Source organism: Equus przewalskii, chromosome 30, assembly GCF_037783145.1.
Source record: "Equus przewalskii isolate Varuska chromosome 30, EquPr2, whole genome shotgun sequence".
Lineage (NCBI taxonomy): Eukaryota > Metazoa > Chordata > Mammalia > Perissodactyla > Equidae > Equus > Equus przewalskii.
Genome location: NC_091860.1, coordinates 5,992,630 through 6,011,472, shown reverse-complemented (window position 1 = coordinate 6,011,472; position 18,843 = coordinate 5,992,630). Strand labels below are relative to the sequence as shown.

The following is an 18,843-nucleotide window of genomic DNA, read 5'->3' as shown; positions in this document are numbered from 1 at the left end:
ATGAAGGTTTGTCTTTTTATTAAATCTTCATGTGAGACAGTTTGGAACAAAATGTCTTTGTAGTGGCTTCCTCTCATGCCCAGAGGAAAATGTATGCTTTCAATGTAACTACTGAAGTGGTCTCACAGATTCACTTCACTAACTGAACAAAAATGAAATGCTGAGGTTATTTTGAATATCAGTTTGAAATTCAGCCACTCTATATGAAAGTATTTTCTAGCACAAATGCACTATTAGGAAGCGATTTGAACAATTCAGCCCTCAGATTCAGGAATTTTCTTCTACAATTTGGTACCTTTTTGGACTGAGTTTTCTTTTTTAAATACATAACAAGATATTTATGTAATTAGGATAAAAGCCTCAATGTCTAATCGGCATTATGCCTTTCATTTTGTTGTATTTCTCTAGTTGGTCGGAATTTCCAAATTCCAGGATTCAGGCTGTATTTTGATGGGAAATGACATGTCAGCATCTGGGTATATTTTGTCCCTACTTTTCCTGGGCTTCTGCCCCCAAATATTAAACAGTAAAAGGCACTTCCTTAGGGGAAGAAGTTTCTGTAAGTGGTCTACTTGTGGTTTTCTTGGTGGACAAATGGTTACCGTGCCAAAAGCGGTAAATCAGATTACTTGCCATTAGACTGATTCTAAATGTGTCTGTGCCTGGTTTTGATTAACCAGTTCACTTGGGATGTGTGTTTTTGCTCTATAGGATTGTTACCAGCTGTCTTTATGTAATATATAGCTTACCTTCAAAAATAAATAAGTGGTTAATTTGATGTGTTGTGATTGTTTAGGTTTTGAAGAAGGCAATGAAGTGCTCCTCTGCTCTTCATCAGCTGCCCCATCCGCAGGCGTTCTTTAAAGGCATCTCTAATATATCAGGCAGTGATGACTTGCAACATTTAATTGTTTAATTTTTTCCTCCTGAGTCTCTAACTGTGTTATTCAGTATTTAATGGCTTTGAGTTATTCTTATAGCCGTAATGAATTTAAATGATAGCATTGAGCCGTGTCGGAATTTTTGGTTTTTTTCCCCCGGAGTTGGCTACTTTTCACAAGAGGAAAACAAAAAAACTTGCCTGTGTAAAATGTATGTTGTGGAATTCAATTCTTAGAAGGTGTCATTTTTTTATTCGTATTTTTTATTGGTTAATGATTTCCTTTTTCTTAAATCATATGTTCGAAGGGACTTCGAAGAATTTTTGTCCCATTATTTTTTTTTTTAACTTGTTTTAACTTGTTGTCGTGTAGCTATTTCAATGTTACGTTATTTCTTTCCCCTTAGATTTCAACAAGAAAAACTTAAGCTTCATTGGATTTCCACGTCAAAGAAAAGTTCCAAGGTAAAGCGGTCTTAGCTCAAGGAATCTTAAGTTTTGAAGATTTGTAGTAGCTTTTAAAATTATTCTCCTAAATCCCTAATTCATAAGGTTAAATGTTTGGCAATATGTTTTCTCCCCTGAGTTTGGTTTATTAAAATATATGAAGCAAGCCCACTTCACAGTGCATTCAGCCAAGCACAGATTCTGTTTGTATTTCATGTTGATGTTGGGCTGGTTGCAGAACGGGATGTTGGTATCTCTGTAGTTGCAAACTTGTAAAGGGCTATTGTCTTTTCTTTCTCCTACCTACCTCTAAGCTTGGGATGTCCTTTTGCAGTCTGTCCATCAAGCAAGGGAGCTTTTGATTTTTTAAGAAAGGGTTTAGCCTTGTTCCTCCTCCCTCTCTCCCTTCCTTCCACCCTTCCTTCCATCCTTCATTCTTTCCTTTCCTCCCTGCTTCCGTCCCTCCACCCATCCACCCATCTGTCCATGTGAGTTCCTGATGCCTGGTCTCTTAACCTTTCTGCACTTCAATTCCCTTGGCTGTAGGATATTATGGGTGCTAGTTTGATTTACCCAATGTGCAAAAATTCTGTCGTACGTCATCATTAATATAAGATAACGTAAAAATTAAAAGTTTGTGCCCAAACGATAGCTGTATCTCAGGTGCCTCTTGGTTGATCGCTGTCCCTAATCAATTTTGAGATGTTCAAGTGGAGGCACAGTCATTGTCCCTTACACATGGAAGTGTGGATCTCAACCTGCACTTCATTATGCTAGAAAGACCCAGCTCCCAGCACCCTCATTCCATCAGATCTCTTGTTCCTGATGTATTATGTACGACATTGTTTCTTCACCCAAAATCATTTGCATTTCAGTAGCATTGGAATAAACAGTTGTCTAACCACTGTCCCTGTCAGGCTAAGTCTGGCTCTGCATTTGAAAATGGCAGAGTTGATCTTGTGAACACAGAGATGGGATAAAGCTTTGTGAATTCCATCCATGTCTTAGTATCAGGTAAACTAGGGCAGCAATGAGCCAGGGTCATCAGTAAGGGTGTCTTATTTGACTCATGAAATCTTACTTTTGTAGTACTTGACACAGTCTCCCATATTTCTCATCTTTGCCATATTTCAAGAGAATCTAAGACTTATGTCTTAGTTCGTTCAGGCTGCTGTAACAAGCCACCCATAGAGTGGGTGGCTTATAAACAACAGAAATGTTTTTCTCACAGTTCTGGAGGCTGGAAGTCTGAGATCAGGGTGCCAGCATTGGCGGGATGAGGGCCCTCTTCCCGGTTGCAGACTGCCAACTTCTTGTGTCCTCAGTTGGCAGAAGGGGCTGGGGAGCTCTTTGGGGTTCTTTTATAAGGGCCTTAATCTCATTCATGAGGTCTCCACCCTCATGTCCTAGTCACCTTCCAAAGGCCCCACCTCCTAATACCATCACCTTTAGGGGTTAGAATTTCATCATATGAACTGGGGGGTGGGGCCCAAACATTCAGACCATAGCAGCTTAGTTCCCAATGTGCCCCAGGTTGGTTTAGCTATAATACAGCTAATTAGTGACTAAGAAAAAGGAAGAAAAGGAAGGGGAGACAGGCATTGCTTATGCAAGGAGGATAGGAAAAAGCATGAAATAGGAGGGTCAGACACTTCAGTGGGGAGGGACTGAGAGGGACACAGCTCTTCTAAAACTGTAGGTATTATTTCATGTGTACCTATTATGGCTCCCTTGCCGTGGTCCTAAGTGTAAAATGGGCTGGAGATAGAAGAAATCTAAGTCAACCAGACAGCCGAGGTGAAAACGTGAGGTAATGGATTCTCTCCTCCCATATCTTGTAGTTTAAACTTGCATGGAAGAGTGAGCAGATTGTAGGGGAGCATTTCACAGTGTAGGCGCTGAGTAGTCACTGCAACAGTATAGCCCACGTTTTGTAAAAGATGGAAGGTGACAACTGCAGAATATGCTGCTCTCACTTTAATCAAATTTCCCCTTGTTGCTACTGTGGAGCATTTAAGTAGGTTAATGGGACACATTAAGAAAAATTATCATGGAAACAAGGAGCGATTCCTTCTTAGATTATTGAAGCAGGGGGAAGGAGGGCAAAGTATGAAAAATTTAGTCAGAAAGAGTGAGCACTATTTCAGAGGTGATGAAGATAGGTGGTAAAAAATACAAAAGGTGCTTCTTAATATTAGAAACTTTTAAAATTATAATTCCAAAAAAAATTAAGAGTGTAGCATTTACTTTAATTCTATATGGAGGGATGGTTTCATGCTCAAATATAGGATTATACTTTTTGGTTGAGCTATGGCAACCCACCAGGACCTGCAGAGGTTGTCCGGGCAGGGACTTGTCATCCTTGAGAGGATGACCAATGAGGGAGAGCACAGTCCTGGAGCTTGGTGCTCTGGAGTTACCAATCGTGTGAGGTAGGAATGGGCCCTGCCAGTAATGCTGCTCTGAAGCCTCTGACTCAGAAAAGTGACGGGGGGTCGTGTTAGGGCTCTTTGGGGTATCTGTAAGTGTTTAATCAGCCATTAGATGATCAGAAGGAGTTACTCATTCACGAATGGTCCAGAATTCTTTACTGGTGTGTCTTGCCTGCGTTTTCACTGCTGGCTAGGGCCTTTGGGGGTAGAAAGTCTGGGGAAGAGAGGTGACTTTTTTCAAAACCTGGTTTCATATTGATTTGAGGGGTCTTGCATCAGTCACAGCTTCTGTGACACTGTCCACCCCAATCTCCTTGTTCCCTCTGCCCATTGGCTTCCTCACAATGTAGCGGTCATTTAGTGGGAACAGGAAAGGGAGGCAATAGAAGCAAGGAGAAATTGTAGAGACAACCACATGGATTCCAGTAACATAAGATGACCTTGAAGATGGAGACTTTGAAAATAGAATACTTCATGAACGTATGCAAATATACTAATATTTTCATACGTGTATGTGAGGTGAGCAAAGGTAGTGAGGAGAGATGTTTTCCCAATTATATATTATTCTAAAGAAGAACAGAAAGGAAGAGAGGGAGGGAGGAAGCTTCTAACTGAGGTTATTAAATACATACCCTTCTAATTATTTTCAATATTTGTGATGCTATTTGCCCCATCGTGTCGTTAGTCTATGAAGTATACACATAAAATTTCAGAGTGAGTTGTAGTATGCACTGGAAGTATTTTATTTTACTCATTCATTCAACATATATTTATTGATTTTTAAAAATCAATAATTTTAAATCAGCTAAGACACTTGTACTATGTTATACAAATAAGAAAACAGGATACTGTGAGAGAAAATAACAGAGGTGCGTAAGATAGATTCAGTGCCAGGTGGCACGGGCACTGGGTCCAGGGCTCTTCCTTGAGGAAATGACCTTAAAGGAGGCCCAACCAGGAGCAGGACTCAGCCAGGATGGATGGAGAGGAGAGAATGCACATGGCCGGAACAGCGTTTACAGTAAACCATGTTAAGGCGCATGAGAGAGGTTCCTAACAGTGCTTTGGTTTTCCGTTGGTTTCTGACCGACTGTGAAGAGGCTGAATTTTTTTACTGGCACTGACACCATGTGTAGCTCGTTTCAAGAAAGTAAGTGCATGTGGAGCTAGCGGGTGTCGGGGGATATAAAAGTTCAGCAAAATGTTTAACTAGGAGGTAGTTTCTTAGCCTTCATTAGTGGCTTCATTGAGCTTTTTGATAAGCAGAAAAAAGGAGGAAAATAGAACCATTCAGATGTTTATTTCTGAGAACATGAGACAATATTTGTTCCACAAAGTCACTGGCCTAAGAAGCCGAATATTTCAGAGATGGCATCATTTCACTCTAATATAGAATTTTTTCCTGAGATTTTGATTTTCCGAAGAAAGTACAGAACTTTATCAAGATGTGTAAACAAGCAGTTAAATAATCAATTAAAATAGCATGCCATTCCTTAAGTAGGGTACATTTCTGCAGTTATTTAATCTTTTAGGTTTCTACTAAATCATACATCTGAATGAAACACTGAAAAGAATTGTCACTGCATTAACAATTCACTGTGTAGAGGTCAGACCTAATTCCGAGTTTCTGAGCAAAGCAGGTGTCCTAGGATCTGGAAGCGATCTGGAGTGTGGTTTATAAAGACTGCTTATTTTCAAGTCTTTTTATTAAATAATGTGAATACATGCTACTCATTTATGAATATAAGCCATAGTGCATTTATAAGCAATAACTAAGATTTCAGATGAGCTTGGTTCTGGGAATATGGGATAGTGTACCATATTTTGGAATGTGTAGAAGTTGCTTGAAATTTGATTTACAGACATACCTCGGAGATATTGCAGGTTTGGTTCCAGACTGCGAATATTGCAATAAAGCAAGTCACACAAAGTTTTTGATTTCCCAGTGCGTATAAAAGTAATGTTTACACTATACTGTAGTCTATGAAGTGTGCAAGAGAATTGTGTCTAAAAAAAGAATGTACATACCTTAATTAAAAAATAACTTATTGCTAAAAAATGCTAACCATCATCTGAGCCTTCAGCAAGTCATGATCTTTTGCTGGTGGAGGGTCTTGCCTTGTTGTGATGGCTGCTGACTGATCAGGGTGGTGGTTGCTTAAGGTTGGGGTGGCTGTGGCAATTTCTTAAAATGAGACAACAACGAAGTTTACTGCATCTATTGATCTTCCTTTCGCCAATGATGTCTCTGTAGCATGTGATGCTGTTTGGTAGCATTGTACCCACTGTAGAACTTCTTTCAAAATTGGAGTCAATCCTCTTAAACTCTGCTACTGTTATATCAACTAAGTTTGTCATATTCTAAATCCTTTGTTGTCATTTTAACAATCTTTATAGCATCTTTACCAGGAGTAGATTCCATCTCAAGAAGCCACTTTCTTTGCTCATCCACAAGAAGCAACTCCTCATGTGTTAAAGTTTGATCATGAGATTGCAGCAATTCAGTCACATCTACAGGCTGCACTTCTTGTTCTAGTTCTCTTGCTGTTTCCACCACATCTGCAGTTACTTCCTCCACTGAAGTCTCGAACCTCTCAAAGTCACCCATGAGGGTTGGAATCAACTTCTTCCAAACTTCTGTTAATGTTGATGTTTTGACTTCTTCCCATGAATCATGAATGTTCTTAATGGCATCTAGAATGGTAAACCCTTTCAAGAAGGTTTTCAATCAACTTTGCCGAGATCCATCAGAGGAATCACTGTCTATGGCAGCTGTAGCCTTACGAAAAGTATTTCTTAAATCGTAGGACTTGAAAGTTGAAATTACTCCTTGAGCCATGGGCTGCAGAATGGATGTTGCGTTAGCAGACATGAGAACAACATTGATCTTGCTGTACACCTCCCTCAGAGCTCTGGGGTGACCAGGTGCATTGTCAATGAGCAGTCATATTTGGAAAGGAATCTTTTTTTCTGAGCAGTAGGTCTCAACAATGGGCTTAAAATACTCAGTAAACCATGTTGTAAACAGATGCGCTGTCATCCAGCCTTTGTTGTTCTATTTGCAGAGCACAGGCAGAGTAGATTTAGGCTAATTCTTAAGGGCCCTAAGGCTGTTTTATCATTCGTGTGTTTACTGGAGTAATACTTTTAATTTCCTTCAAGAGCTTTTCCTTTGCATTCACAACTTCCTGTTTGGCGCGAGACGCCTAGCTTTCAGCCTGTCTCGGCTTTGGACATGCCTTCCTCATAAGCTTAATCATTAGTAACTTTTGATTTAAAAAGTTTGATTAAAGTGAGAGACATGTGACTCTTTGTTTCACTTGAACACTTGGAGGCTATTGTAAGTTTATTAATTGGCTTAATTTCAATATTTTTGTATCTCATGGAACAGGGAAGCCTGAGGAGAGGGAGAGACAGGGCAATGGCCAGTCGGTGCAGCCAGGACACACACACAACATTTATCAATTAAGTTCACTATCTTATGTGGGCGTGGCTCACGGCACCCCAAAATAATTACAGTAGTATCATCAGAGATCAATGATCACAGATCACCACAAAAAATATAATAATAATGAAAAAGTTTGAAATATTGCAAGAATTACCAAAATGTGACACAGAGACATGGAGTGAGCAAATGCTGTTGGAAAATTGGTGCCATAGACCTGCTCAACGCAGGGTTGCCACAAACCTTCAATTTGTAAAAAATATAATATCCGCGAAGCACAATAAAGCAAAGCACAAGAAGATGACGTATGCCTGCATATATGGGATATAGATTCCTCGTGTGTCCCACTTACAGAGTATGCACAGCACCTTCCTCAGTCTCTTGTTGGGCTTCTGTGGAAGTGTAGCCCTGCAGGGCAGAGACACAAACAGAGCACCACTGCCGGTGAAGGTCAGCTTTGCACTGAGTGTGCTTTCAGGCCCATTGTTCACCTCTCTGGAGGTGCTCATATCATTGGGGAATATTAGTTTCCCGTTGTCCTAGATTTGTTTTCTTCCTACGAGGCAGCAGCTCTGTCTGTCATGCTCAACTCCAGGCACATTCCCATGGAAGACCACGGAGTTGTGTGTCCAGCAGTCTTGGGGCACCTGTGCCTAGTATTGGAGCAGGAGCTAGATTTGAATTTCATGCACTATTTTTGCCAAATATGTGTCCTTGGGCAAAGCATGTAACAGTTTCCTAATCTGCACACCGAGCATAGTAATAGTTGCAGTGGTGTGCTGGAGCGGACTCATAGAGTGAGCATGCATCTCTCGTTCAACTCTGAATTCAGTGAGTCTGTGGGTAGCTTGAAATTGGCCATGGTGAGAGTATTTACACTACCAGAAAATACTGCAAAGCAGGCACGTTTGGGGGTGAGGGGGTCAGTCAAGAGGAGGGAGCCAGGTGTTAAACGTTTACCAGCACAGCTCTGAGAAGTTCATACCTCCTAGGGGCTGGTGAAGATCATTCAGGTAATACCTGGGATATGCTTAGTATAGAAGAAACATACATAGCAAGGGCTCAGTTCCTTTATTCTTCTCGCTTTTTGTTTCTTCTTTTTTTCTCAAGAAGGTTTTCATGAGCTTCGTAGACCTCTTCACCATGCCTTGATTTCCTGGTTGTTGGAAGGCGTTTGTTACTTCAATGTAATCTCACCAGTGGAGGAAAGCATGTAGATCATCTAGACAAGTTGTTGATTTTCTGAGAGGAAGAGATTGTAGCACAGAAAGGTTAAGTGATTATCCCAGCCATCCATCTACTGGTGGCTCTAGAAGAGTTGTCAGTCTGAACCAAGGCCTGCGACTCCCAGTTCAGCCGTGTTTTGACCACCCTACGCCACAGCCCCTGCCTATGCAGATGTAATTATTTAGTTGCATAAAAGAATCATATTAATGTAATTATAAATAAATGAAAACTACCAATTAACTCTCCCAAATACAACTTTTTACTTGTAATCTACATGTACATGTTTAACCATGTATAACAGTAGCATAATTTTTATGTTTTGCTTTTTTTTGCTTAACAAAATATATCTTGACTGAAATTGACCTTAAACGTTTTATTAATGGAATAACTTTTAGCTTTCAGAAAGATTTCTTGCTTGAAGATAAAGAACAATTTGCTAACCACAAAAGAGGAATCGATGCTAAGCTTTTAACTGCACTTCCTAAAGGTAAGACTTTTTCTAAATGATTGAACAGTGTTCCAAGCCTGTAAGCATTGTGTTGTCGGATTTTCTTTGAGGAACTTTCACTAACCTCTAGCTTCTACTTTCCTTTGTGTCATTTTCTCCCTTATCTAAGAATTAACCTCAACTGAAGTCTCTTTCTTCTTGGATTTGTAATCCTCACTTTTTTGCATGTTCTTTCCCTTTCATTTAAGCATCTTCATTTTCACTGGAGGCTGGGTGGACAGGATGAGAGAAGGTTCCTAGAATCAACCTCCCTCATCTCTTTCCTACCTTCATCTTCTCCAAGGGCACTGAGTTCCACTCATACGCCCATTTCTTCTCCACCTACCCCGTCCTATCCCTCCAAGCCTCTGATGCTTTCCAGTGTTCATAGCATTTACACTTACTATCTTGTAGCTCCCTACTGGGCTATTCGCTAGGCTACCAGCACAGGCTGTATCTTCATTGTTTCTCTTCTTCCCACAGTGGGTACTCACACAGTTGGTGAATTAGTATTTTCATGGTAAAGATGCTCGTGCAGTAAAATACTTGCATCTGCTATCAGCCGACCACCCCTAGTTTTACCTGTGGAATGATGTGAACGTTGCCTGATCTTTGTTTCCACCAAGTATAACACTAGCACAAGGTAGTACCAGCTCACAAAGTGTCTTCATCTGGAGCTGTGTCGCCCTCTCTTCAGAAGAAACAGGTTTGGTGGAAGGTCAGATTTTTTTTCTACTCCAAAAGAGGAAAAAAACCACGAGATCAAGCCCCCCAAAAATTAGGCCAGAAAAAGTATTCTTTAAGTAGAAACTACATCCAGTTTAAAAGGCCCACTGACAACTTGGCGTCCATCCTGAGAAGTTGAATGGGTGATGCACCCAGATGGAGCCTGACAAGGATGGAGATTGGAAGGACTCCAGGGACTTGGCCTGGTAGAGAAAACTTGAACGGGGACATTTTTCAGTTTTCAAGTACTTACAAAACTGTCAACTGAAATGTAGGCTTATTGTATGTTGCTCTAGAGGCTAAAAATAAGAATAATGTGTAGCGTTACAAGGCAGTAAGTGGGATTTCATATGAGAAAGAAAATTCTCATAGTTCCTAGCACCTAGCAGTGAAATGAACTGCATCATGGTCTCATCAGCTCTGCTCATTAGCTGTTCGAGGAAGGACGTCCACCCCTGTCAAGGGTAGGACAGATGCTGTGGAGGGTTCCCACCTGGAGGAGTGTGTGGACCAGGTGTGAAATGGAAGGGTCCTCCCATTTTTTAAGACTCTTTTTGAAAGGCAAAGAAACTCAATTTAATCTGAGCCAAACTTAAACAATCTATGAAGATGATCAAAACAAAGTATAAGAATGAACAAACTGATTTTTAGCAATCGCTTAGAAGATTTGACTGATGAGGCAGAGTTCTCTATAGCAAAAGTTGCTTCCCTCTTCCTCTCTCTCCCCCAGTTCCTTTTGTTGATAAATCATACTGTAGACAATATTGGATCAGAAAAATTAAAAACAATATGAGATGCTAGTTTTCTTAACGTTCAACAACTTGTAACTCCATATATAACAAAACTTAAAAACACGTAAGCTTATTAACCGGTTTTACTAGTTAAAACATAATGTTCACAAATCAAAGATGGTAAATTTATGTATTAACCAGATTTATGTTTCTAAATTAACAAGATCTTTGAAACATGCTTACAAAGTATCAGAATCCCTCCTTCCCTGAATTTCATCTCAATTCCCTATAGTCTAGCTTCACAATCTTTGCCCTTTGTGAATTTGGGCAAGTGCGTTTGGAAAGACCCATGTGTTATTGGCAAGCTTTTCATTTTTCCATCTTAACAGATGTGTTAATGATTTTATCAGCTCTTGACTGGCTAGCTAATGTTAGAAATAGGAATTGATTATGGCTGTTTTAATGGCATAGAGATTTATGTTGTTTATAAGTTTACAGAAGTTTCTGTTTGTTTAGTGAGGGATTCTTCTGTGAAATTGAGAATTTAAAATGATTATTGGTGTTTCTCTAAAGGACTTCCTTTAACAGTGTCTCACAAACAAGTAATCAAGGGATTAATAACCTTTACCTATGTAAAGATTCTTGTATTAAAGTAGATTTTCCAATTAGGAACTATGAAATAGACCAAATTATTACTCTACTTTTTTAAACACCTTTATTGACATGTAAGTCATATACCATACAATTCATCCATTTAAAGTATACGATTTAGTGGCTTTTAGTATATTCGATGAGTTGTGCATCTGTCACCACAGTCAATTTTAGAACATTTTCATTAGCCAAAAAAGAAACCCCACACTTCTTAGCCATCACCCCTCCTCCTTATTCCTCTAGTTTTGTAACTACTTATTTTATAAGCTGCTTGTATTTATATTAGTGGCTGCCATTCAAGTGTAAAAGTAAAAATGCATCACTCCTGTGGGAAGTAAGAGCCGTATTCAGAATATTCTAGATCTGGCGTCTGCTCTCAGGTTGTCACATGCAGGAGGGGGGAGAGGTGTTCTTGGCAGTCCCCCCGTCACTTATATTTCTTTGGAAGATTCTACTGTATTCAGGTTTGAGGACTGAACCCAACAATAACTTTACCAGAAAGCCTATTTCTCAGAGCTAATTGAAGAAACTGTGTTTTCCAAGAAAAGTGCCTAGCAGCCCAAATTATCCTGAGGATTGGTATTATATGTTATTACAAAGTATATTAGGCAGTTAAGTAACTTTTTTTAAAGTATTATAGCCCTGATGTCAAATGTCCTTAAGTTGCCGTTCTTGGAAAATGACCAACCAACTCCCATTAGAAATAACTAAAGAAACAGACTCATGGAATGCATATTGCTCAGACAAGGGCAGCAGACTAAACCAGCAGCTATAATAAGGGATAATTTAGTATATGTGAAAGTCTTAATGTACTTGAAAGCAAAGCATAAGATTTATCATCACAGAAGTTAGATCAGCTGTGCTTGTTTATAGCAGGATGGCAGGATGACTGGTATTACTATTATCTGAACCATTTATGAATTACACACATATGGCACAGCATGCAATCAATTGAATTATAGCTGTTGAATCTAATTTTAGAAAACATTCTTATTCCTTATTTTTAGGAAGTATGCACTGAAGAATTTAGAGATAAAGCATCCTGCTGCAACTTACTCTTAAATGGTTCAGAAAAATCACTGTGTAAACATGAGTGCCTGTGTATACATACCGAAATACACATGTAGAGAGAGGAAAAGAGAAAAATAAACCAAATGGAGTAAAGTCTTAACATATAAATGATGTCTTTTAATTTCTCTGTAAGTCTGAAATTATATAAAACTTTTAAAGGAAAGAAAGCTTTGCTTGGTAGATCATAAATAATGATAAACTGTTCAAGACCATCAATCAGAAGACACCTGGGGTGGAACTGTTGGGAGTCTCCATAAAGAAACACTGGAGAGACAGCATAGATTTCCACACCACAGGTGACTTCCGCAATTTCCTAGTATTAACTTTTTCTCAATCCTTTATAATAAACCTGACCAAAATTCAGTGGGAGGGCCCAATGAGGATTACAAGTACTCGTATGAAATTTTTGTCCTGGGAAGGGACGAAAAAAGTACACATACACATCAGCAATTCAAATACAACATTGTTCTCTTTTATACAACACAAGTGTTTTCCCATGGGATAGATATACTAGAGTAATTATATTACATGTTTGTTTTACTAATTTTACTTTTAAATTATTGACTTGAAGAAAGGAGTCTGACTCAAGATGTCTGTCTGTTACTTCATTTTGTCTTCCACATTTCTTTCCCCTACAATCTCCTCTCTATAGGAATGAGGCAAATCTTGGTGATTAAAAATATATTTATTAGAAAGAATAGACTGGTAATTTATTGTTCTAAAAGATTCATTATAGATTTGTACTAAAAATTAATAAGCTCACTGATACATTTAGTTTGATACATGACCTCATTTCATTCCTCAGTAAATGCTCAGAGTGGACTGTAAGATTATAGGCTTGAAATAGTTTTGGGTTTGAATGTGAGCTTGATTGAAGAGTGTAGTGATGGGCTAGTGGTGTCTGTCATTGGTGTAACCTAGGGTATGGATGGCCAGGGAACAAGCTGCCTATTTGAAATCTTTGTCCTGGGATCGACGGTTCTCAGGCCAGGACAACACCCTCCCTAGGAGGGGACTTTGGAAACATATGGGAGCATTTTTGTGTCATAGCAGTGGGAGTGATTTGGCATTGAGTGGGACAGCTAGGTAGACTCAACAGCCTGCAGTGCAGGGCCAGCAGCAAAGACATTGCCCACTCAAAAGGCATTAGCGCCCCAATGGTGATCTGTGATCTCTTCCAGAGCCAGCATTCTGAGTCTGTGACCCTGAAGAGGGGCACTGGATGTCTGCTCAATGCTATCCTAAGACTTCTTATACCCAGCAGTGCACGGCGATCAGATGGCAGTGTTCACTGGTGGCTGCCCAGCCTATGTTGTCCAGAAAGGGACAGAGAGCACCGTGGACAGTGGGATAACTTTGCTTGTCCACCCTGTCCTTCTCTTTCCTCTCCCCATCCCAGGCTTCTGGGGGTTCGGTTTCTGTGATGAATGACTATTCTGACCGTCAGCCTGCCCCCGTATCATGTTATCTTAGTCCTTATAGAATATTGAAGTGGAGGGGTAATGGCAGTAGGAAAGGATAGTTGTGTTGTGGGACATTTACATAGTCTCCCAATTAGTTGATCTTTCCTTCTAGAAGATGGGAAAAAAGAATATCAGGAAGCAACTTGTCACTTAGCTTTTTCACTGTACTGCTAGAAATTCTTTTTAATGTCTTTAGTTACATAATTTTTATAGAAAATTTTTAAAGTTTAATGAAATGAAAAGTGATTTTTCAGTCTTAAATTAGGACAAAAAAGTGTATCTTAGGGGCCGCCCCAGTGGCGGAGCAGTTAAGGTCTCGTGCTATGCTTTGGCAGCCTGGGGTTCACTGGTTTGGATCCTGGGCATGGACTTAGCACCACTTATCAAGCCATGCTGTGGCAGGCGTCCCACATATAAAGTAGATGTTACCTCAGGGCCAGTCTTCCTCAGCAAAAAGTGGAGGATTGGCAGTGGATGTTAGCTCAGAGCTAATGTTCCTCAAAAAAAAAAGTGCATTTTAACTTTTCCCAATACAAGTTATATGCCACTCTGTGTGTGTTACATTAATATTTTTATGCTTACTCTGTCTTATTCTGTTCAGACTGCTTTAACAAAATACCGTAGACTGAGTGGCTTATAAACAACAGAAACGTATTGCTCACAGTTCTAGAGGCTGCAAGTCTGAGATTAGAGTGCCAGCATGGTCAGGTCCCGGTGAGGAACCTCTTGCAGTTGCGCAGTGCCGTCTTCTCGAATCCTCAGGTGGAGGAAGGGCTAGGGAGCTCTGCGGGGCCTCTTTTGTAAGGACGCTAATTCCAGTCATGAGGGTGGAGCCTAATCACCTCCGAAGGTCCCACCTCCTAATAGCATCACTTTCGGTGTTAGGATTGCAACATATGAATTTGGGGGCCCATAAGCATTCAGACCACAGCATACCTAGCTGAAATAATTTTGGAGAAGAAAAGGCTCATTATGCCACTCAGGACCCCAATAATATAGGCTATTCCTCAGGTAGGGGTTTGAAGCATGGATTTAAGACATACCTTTCAGAGCGCTTGGAATTTGATTTCATTAGCTTCTTAAGTGGTCTTATGAAAAATACCAGCCCCATTCTCTTCTTTGGGGCTTAAATAATTAATTGATATCCTTTGGTTTATATCATCCTTGAAAATGTTTTCAAAATAGGTACTGCCAGTCATTAAATTTTTATCACCACAATCTCACTAGAGCTAATTTGCTAACTGGAAACCATTACTGGCCAAGCTTCCTCAAAAGGCCGGTGCAGTATGCGCCATTATCCTTATACCCTTTTCTTCCAAATAGGAATGTAAGTGACACTGCAGAGCAAGCACGCCTCCGCCGCCGGCTGCTCTGCTTCCTGGGACGGCTAGTTGAGAGAGATTTTTCTGAGGCCAACTATCTTTAAAAAAGTCAAGCCAACTAAAATTTTAAGGTGGCTATCATTTAAAAATATATATAAGTACATGGTAAATACAAGGTTTGTATCTCTGAACACAAATATGAAAGCCCTGTGTGTGTGTGTGCGATTTTGACTCATTACTAAAAATGACTACTTCGAAAAAATAAAATGGAAACTGAAGCAGTGAAACTTAAATTCCATGTATTCATACCCCCTCCTTCGAGTTTCTTCTTGGACTCAACCTTTCAAAACGTTTCCTGGACCCTGGGGCTGTCAGCAACTCCTCTCCTTCCCCCACCCATTCCTGGGGCCTCAATAGGAACCACTCAGATGAGCCCTTATGAATTCACATGATTGAGGGGGAGTCCAGAAGAGAGTCCTTTATTCTCCACCAAATTTGGCCATTTCTCCAAAGAAACAACTATTTGGCATCTTAGTAATATCCTTGTAGTCAGTATCACATGAGTCCTTACCAACCTCAGCAAAACATTTGTCTTCTCATCCAGTGTTGCCAGAATTAGGGTAATTACTTCATCCGCCATCCGACCTAAACTGTAGCAAAGAAACAACTGTTAACACTTCCCTCTAGTGCACGCCTGTAAGGGGAAGCTCAGGAGCTGTGTTAGTCTGACCTGTGGTTACCATCCGGCTATGCTGCAGTAGGTGCCGCTGGAAACCCAACCGGGTAGTTAGAGATATTTACAGGTTATGAGATAGGAGTGTCCTGAGTCGTGGTGGTTGCCGCCTGCTGATGGGCATGTAGGTCTTCCTGGACTAGCTCTACTTCTGCAAATGTGTGAAGTTTTCCATAATGAAAATCTTAAAATGCTTTTTTAAACCTAAAACAGTTAAAAATAGATTTCCCCTTCCTAGAGAGATCTTACTGTTCAGGCCTCCTCTGACTCCCCAGGATGAAGTAGAACCCGCTGCTATTACTCCATCTCTTACTCTCATGGTTTTACTTCTTAACGCAAACATATGATGTGCGTGTGTGTGTACATGCTTCTCATTTGGCATCTGCTTCTCCCCATAGAAGACAATCTCCTGGAAAACAGGAACAGTGTCAGTTTTGTATCTCTCATTTGTGTGGAAGCCAGGAACAGAAATATGAGTTAAATAAATATATGTTGCATGAATGAATAAAATGAATGCATGACTACTAAATACGGGACTATCATTTTATTCTTTTTTATTTTATTTTAGTTGCAGAATTAAGAAAAATCTTTGAACCAAAGAGGAAAGAATTTTCAGAAATGAAAAGGTAAGATATTTATTGTACGTAATTAGGAAGTAGGAGCGCATCCTGTATTCAGTTTTCCCTTGGAATTGATTTTCGTTGTTCACTATGCCCTTTTTGGTGTCTTGCACAGAAAAGAAAGAATTGCCAGGCGCTTAGAAGGAATTGAAGCCGACACTCAGCCCATCCTCTTGCAGAGCTGCACGGGGTTAGTGACTCACCGCCTACTGGAGGAAGACACACCCCGATACATGCGGGCCACAGACCCCGCCAGCCCCCACACCGGTGAGCATGCGTGTCATCACGTCGTCAAACAGGCTGCGCGAGATGTTTTTGATTGGTATTGGAAAATGGGATATTCCACGAAAATGAATTGTGTAGATACAGTTATTTATTAAATACATGTATTTGTTAAAAACAAAAACAACACGTCATCTCTGCCGTGCCTCACAGGTGTGGTCCTCTGGTATCACAGCAGTAAGAAATGCTTGCCCTTGGCACACTGTTGGGTAATTGATGACCAGTCATTTCTTCCCCCAGCCTGGAACACCTCAAGGGCCGGAACTGTCTTTCTCTTCGTACCCTCAGGGCCCCAGCATAGGACCTGCTGTCAGAGACCCTCAGTAAAAGTTTGTTTCGTAAAGGACTGAAAGAGACATGTTTGAGCAGAATGCCCAGGTGCTCAGCACAGGGCACAGCTGTCCTCAGCAGGCAGCATTTAAAGTACAGCTGGGGGCTGACCCAGTGGTGCAGCGGTTAAGTTCACACACTCTGCTTTGGCGGCCCAGGGTTCTCTGGTTCGGATCCTGGGCGTGGACCTATGCACCGCTCATCAAGCTGTGCTGTGGCAGGTGTCCCACATATAAAATAGAGGACGATGGCCACGGATGTTAGCTCAGGGCCAGTCTTCCTCAGCAAAAGAGGAGGATTGGCAGTGGATGTTGGCTCAGGGCTAATCTACTAAAAAAAAAAAAGTAAAGTTGGACCTTGAGTGATTAGGCGTCTTACTCTATGTGTTTATGCAACAAACATTCTATTTAAATTCTTTTAATCTATATGATTTTAAATGTATTGCCTGTTGGCCTCCTGTTAAACAGCGTGTCAAATATCACTGAGTTTTGCCTTGATTACTCAGTTGTTGTTAGGGGCATCAGATATCCAACCTGACCTTGGGAGAGGATGAGGCATACAGGCCTGTTTTTCCCACCCTCGTCTGTGGTCCGTGCTGCTGCTTTTTGTACCAGTGTTTTCTAGCTTCTTCCTCAGGGGCTGTTGCTCTGAGTGAGCATGAAGTGATCAGTTTGCTTCTCTCTACAGTTTCTGATCTTCTATAGCAGAAAATTAGAGAACTAAGATTTTTTAAAACTACACACATGAAGAATCAAGAATAGACAGAGTACCCAAATGTGTATCCAGAAATGAATCCTAGTGTGCGTAAAATGTTAATCTATGTCTTATATGATAATTTAAGCATCACGTGTTCCTGAGAAAAGGAAGAATTACTTAATTAAATGGTATTGGGAAGATGGGGCATAGTGGGGGCGGGGGGACATGATCCTCTTCTCACTTCACACTAAACACAAAAATAAGTTCCAATGATTCACATGATAAATTTTAAGAAAATAATTAAAAACATGAAAATATAGGTGAATATCTAACTCAAGTTGAATGAAAAAGGCTTTCAAAACACAGAAACAGCTGTAGAAATTACAAATGACCGGATCAGTTGACTTGACTACATTAACAATTAACATCTGTACTCCAAAGAAAATCTTGCATAGACTTCACAAAAAATTAGACAAGCAAATGTGAAAACATGAGTAAGATGAAGGCTCATATTCCTATAAAAGTTTACACAAACCAATAAAAATGACAGTAGGAATCAATAGAATGTACAGCAAGAAGCTTGGCCAGGTATTCTAGAGCAGAAAAAGAGAATACAAATGACTAATAAATAATTGAAAAATGCATATATTCTCTTCTTCTAGTGTGTGATCCAAGGAAATTTTTTAAAGTAACACTCAACGTTTGTAAGAGAGCATGTGCTGCAGATTCGAGTGTAAATCAATGTAGATTTATGGAAATTCATTTGAGAGTCTAGCCAGTGTCTTAAAATGATGTCCTCTTTGATAGAGCAATTCTGCTTTTACCAGGCTACCTATTGTGATCATCAGAAACTCAGACTGACTAAAAGTTAGAAACAACTGACATGCCCAGTAATATGAGAAGGGTTAAATCAATTATAGAATGCCTGTTGGGTAGAATGTTATGAAGCCTTAAAAAATGACGTATTCAAAATATTTTCAAATGTAAGAAAATGTTTTATATAGAACATTAATGTTATATAAAACATGAATTATTTTATATGGAAAAAATCAAATATATAAAAGAATAGAAGGAATATATAGAAATGTTTGGCAAATTGTCAATTTATTATTGATTATTATATATTAGTGGTTATTGGTGATTTGGGGTTTTACCTTCCTATAGTTTCATGGTAGACATTTTCTACATCAAATGTGTACTATAATTGGAAAAAGCTACTTCTGTAAAAAAAAAAAACAAACTCAACCACAGCCTGGTGAATATTGATATGAATCATTATTGTTATGGTTACTATCAGATC

At 39.8% G+C, this 18,843-nt stretch overlaps 1 protein-coding gene across 50 annotated transcripts in view; it reads left to right on the top strand.

Moving 5' to 3' along the window:
- SVIL (supervillin) overlaps positions 1–18,843 on the top strand; it is a 224,187-nt gene that overhangs the window by 123,295 nt on the left and 82,049 nt on the right. For 33 of the 50 annotated variants that reach the window (XM_070601832.1, XM_070601827.1, XM_070601831.1 and 30 more), the window contains 4 exons: positions 1,288–1,345; positions 8,827–8,918; positions 16,184–16,241; positions 16,351–16,502. In XM_070601832.1, the coding sequence (XP_070457933.1) occupies positions 16,234–16,241; positions 16,351–16,502 (160 nt within the window). In that variant the 5' untranslated portion in view covers positions 1,288–1,345; positions 8,827–8,918; positions 16,184–16,233. The remainder of the gene's footprint in view (positions 1–1,287; positions 1,346–8,826; positions 8,919–16,183; positions 16,242–16,350; positions 16,503–18,843) is intronic. The other 17 variants (XM_070601830.1, XM_070601785.1, XM_070601786.1 and 14 more) reach the window with 2 other exon arrangements.